The sequence below is a fragment of the Otolemur garnettii genome, unplaced genomic scaffold, assembly GCF_000181295.1.
Source record: "Otolemur garnettii isolate 467f Iridium unplaced genomic scaffold, OtoGar3 scaffold00146, whole genome shotgun sequence".
NCBI classification, from domain to species: Eukaryota; Metazoa; Chordata; class Mammalia; order Primates; family Galagidae; genus Otolemur; species Otolemur garnettii.
This window is the reverse complement of record NW_003852541.1, coordinates 1217380-1218771: the sequence shown is the minus strand read 5'-3', so window position 1 is coordinate 1218771 and position 1392 is coordinate 1217380. Positions and strand designations below refer to the sequence as shown.

At 50.2% G+C, this 1392-nt stretch overlaps 1 protein-coding gene across 1 annotated transcript in view; it reads left to right on the top strand.

Annotated features, from left to right (window-relative positions):
- Window positions 1-1016, top strand: part of AFAP1 (actin filament associated protein 1) — a 129924-nt gene extending 128908 nt beyond the window's left edge. Inside the window, exon 16 of the mRNA XM_003799141.3 lies at window positions 781-1016. Within this exon, the coding sequence (XP_003799189.1) occupies window positions 781-807 (27 nt within the window). The 3' untranslated portion in view covers window positions 808-1016. The remainder of the gene's footprint in view (window positions 1-780) is intronic.
- Window positions 1017-1392: the final 376 nt, after the last annotated feature.

Below are 1392 nucleotides of genomic sequence, written 5' to 3'. Positions count from 1 at the left end.
CCACCACTCCCCTCCATCTCCACCACTCCCCTCCTTCACCACCACTCCCCTCCATCACCGCCACTCCCCTCCATCACCGCCACTCCCCCCATCTCCGCCACTCCCCTCCATCTCCGCCACTCACCTCCACCACCACCACTCACCGCCATCACCACCACTCCCCTCCATCTCCACCACTCCCCTCCATCACCACCACTCACCTCCAGAATTCTCTCTTCCTCCTGAGCTGTAGCTCTACACCTATTAAACACCAGCTCCCTTGTTACCCCCAGCCAGGCACCCCCCATTCTACTTCCTGTCTCTGTGAGCTTGACTCTTCCAAGGATCGCATGTAGGCGAAATCCTACAGAATTTATTCTGTGACTGGCTTGTTTCAAGAATACAAACAACCTTTAGCTTCATCCAGGTTGTAGCCTGGGCGAGGACTTGCTTTCTTTCTAAGGCTGAATAACATTCTACCTTATGTGTACACGTTTTATTCCATCCTCTCATCTATCACTGGACCTTTTGGTGGTTCTCATCTTTTGGTTAGTCTGAATAGTGCTGACGTGAACATGGGTGTGCAGATATCTCCTTGCAGCCCTGCTTTTCAATTCTTTTGGGTCAATACCTGGAGTTGGAATTGCTCGGTCATGTGGTAATGAATTGTGAGCCCAATATTTTTGAGAACCACCATGCTATTTTCTGCAGCAGCCGAGCACCCAGTGTTAGTGGGGTGTAGCATGAATGTCTCAGCTAATACCTTTGTGTTTGGCTTTACACCTCTCTCCTTTTCTCTAGGAATGGGAACTGAAGAACGGGACATAAGGAATAGGCACGACTGTGTCAGCCTCAGCCAGGGACTGCTTACCTCACCTGATATCCTCGCCCCTGTGACCGCAGGAAGCTCTGCCCAGGCTGCCCTGCGCGGCGTGACCTCGGAGGCCTTGCCATTTGAGTTCTGATACCAGCACCTACCCCGGCTCACATGTATTCCTTCTACTGTATATTGGTGCCCTTTAAAAAATGTACTTGTAGGACTTGGTTTCCAACTTTGTTAAAAAAACAAAAACAAAAGGGATGAAAAGGTATTGTAAAAACAACCTGCGCCAGGTGGAGAAGTCTCATCTCTCTGATTGCCCTGCCCACTTTCAACCCGGCCCCGGCTGAAGATGGATGGGTCCATGGAAGAGCCAGACCCCAGGTGCTCTGGGTGTGGGTGTGAGTGGCAGGGAGCACTGAGCACGGCTGCCCGGAGGCCCAGGGCTCATGTCCCGTCCCTCTCCTCACTAGAGTGAGGAAACCACGCTGTGAAGCAGTTTTTACCCTTTAATTTTTTTTTTTTTTTAGACAGATGCTTTTGTCACCAGGACATGAAAAGCTGCCATTCTTTTTAACCTATTTTTTAAAAAA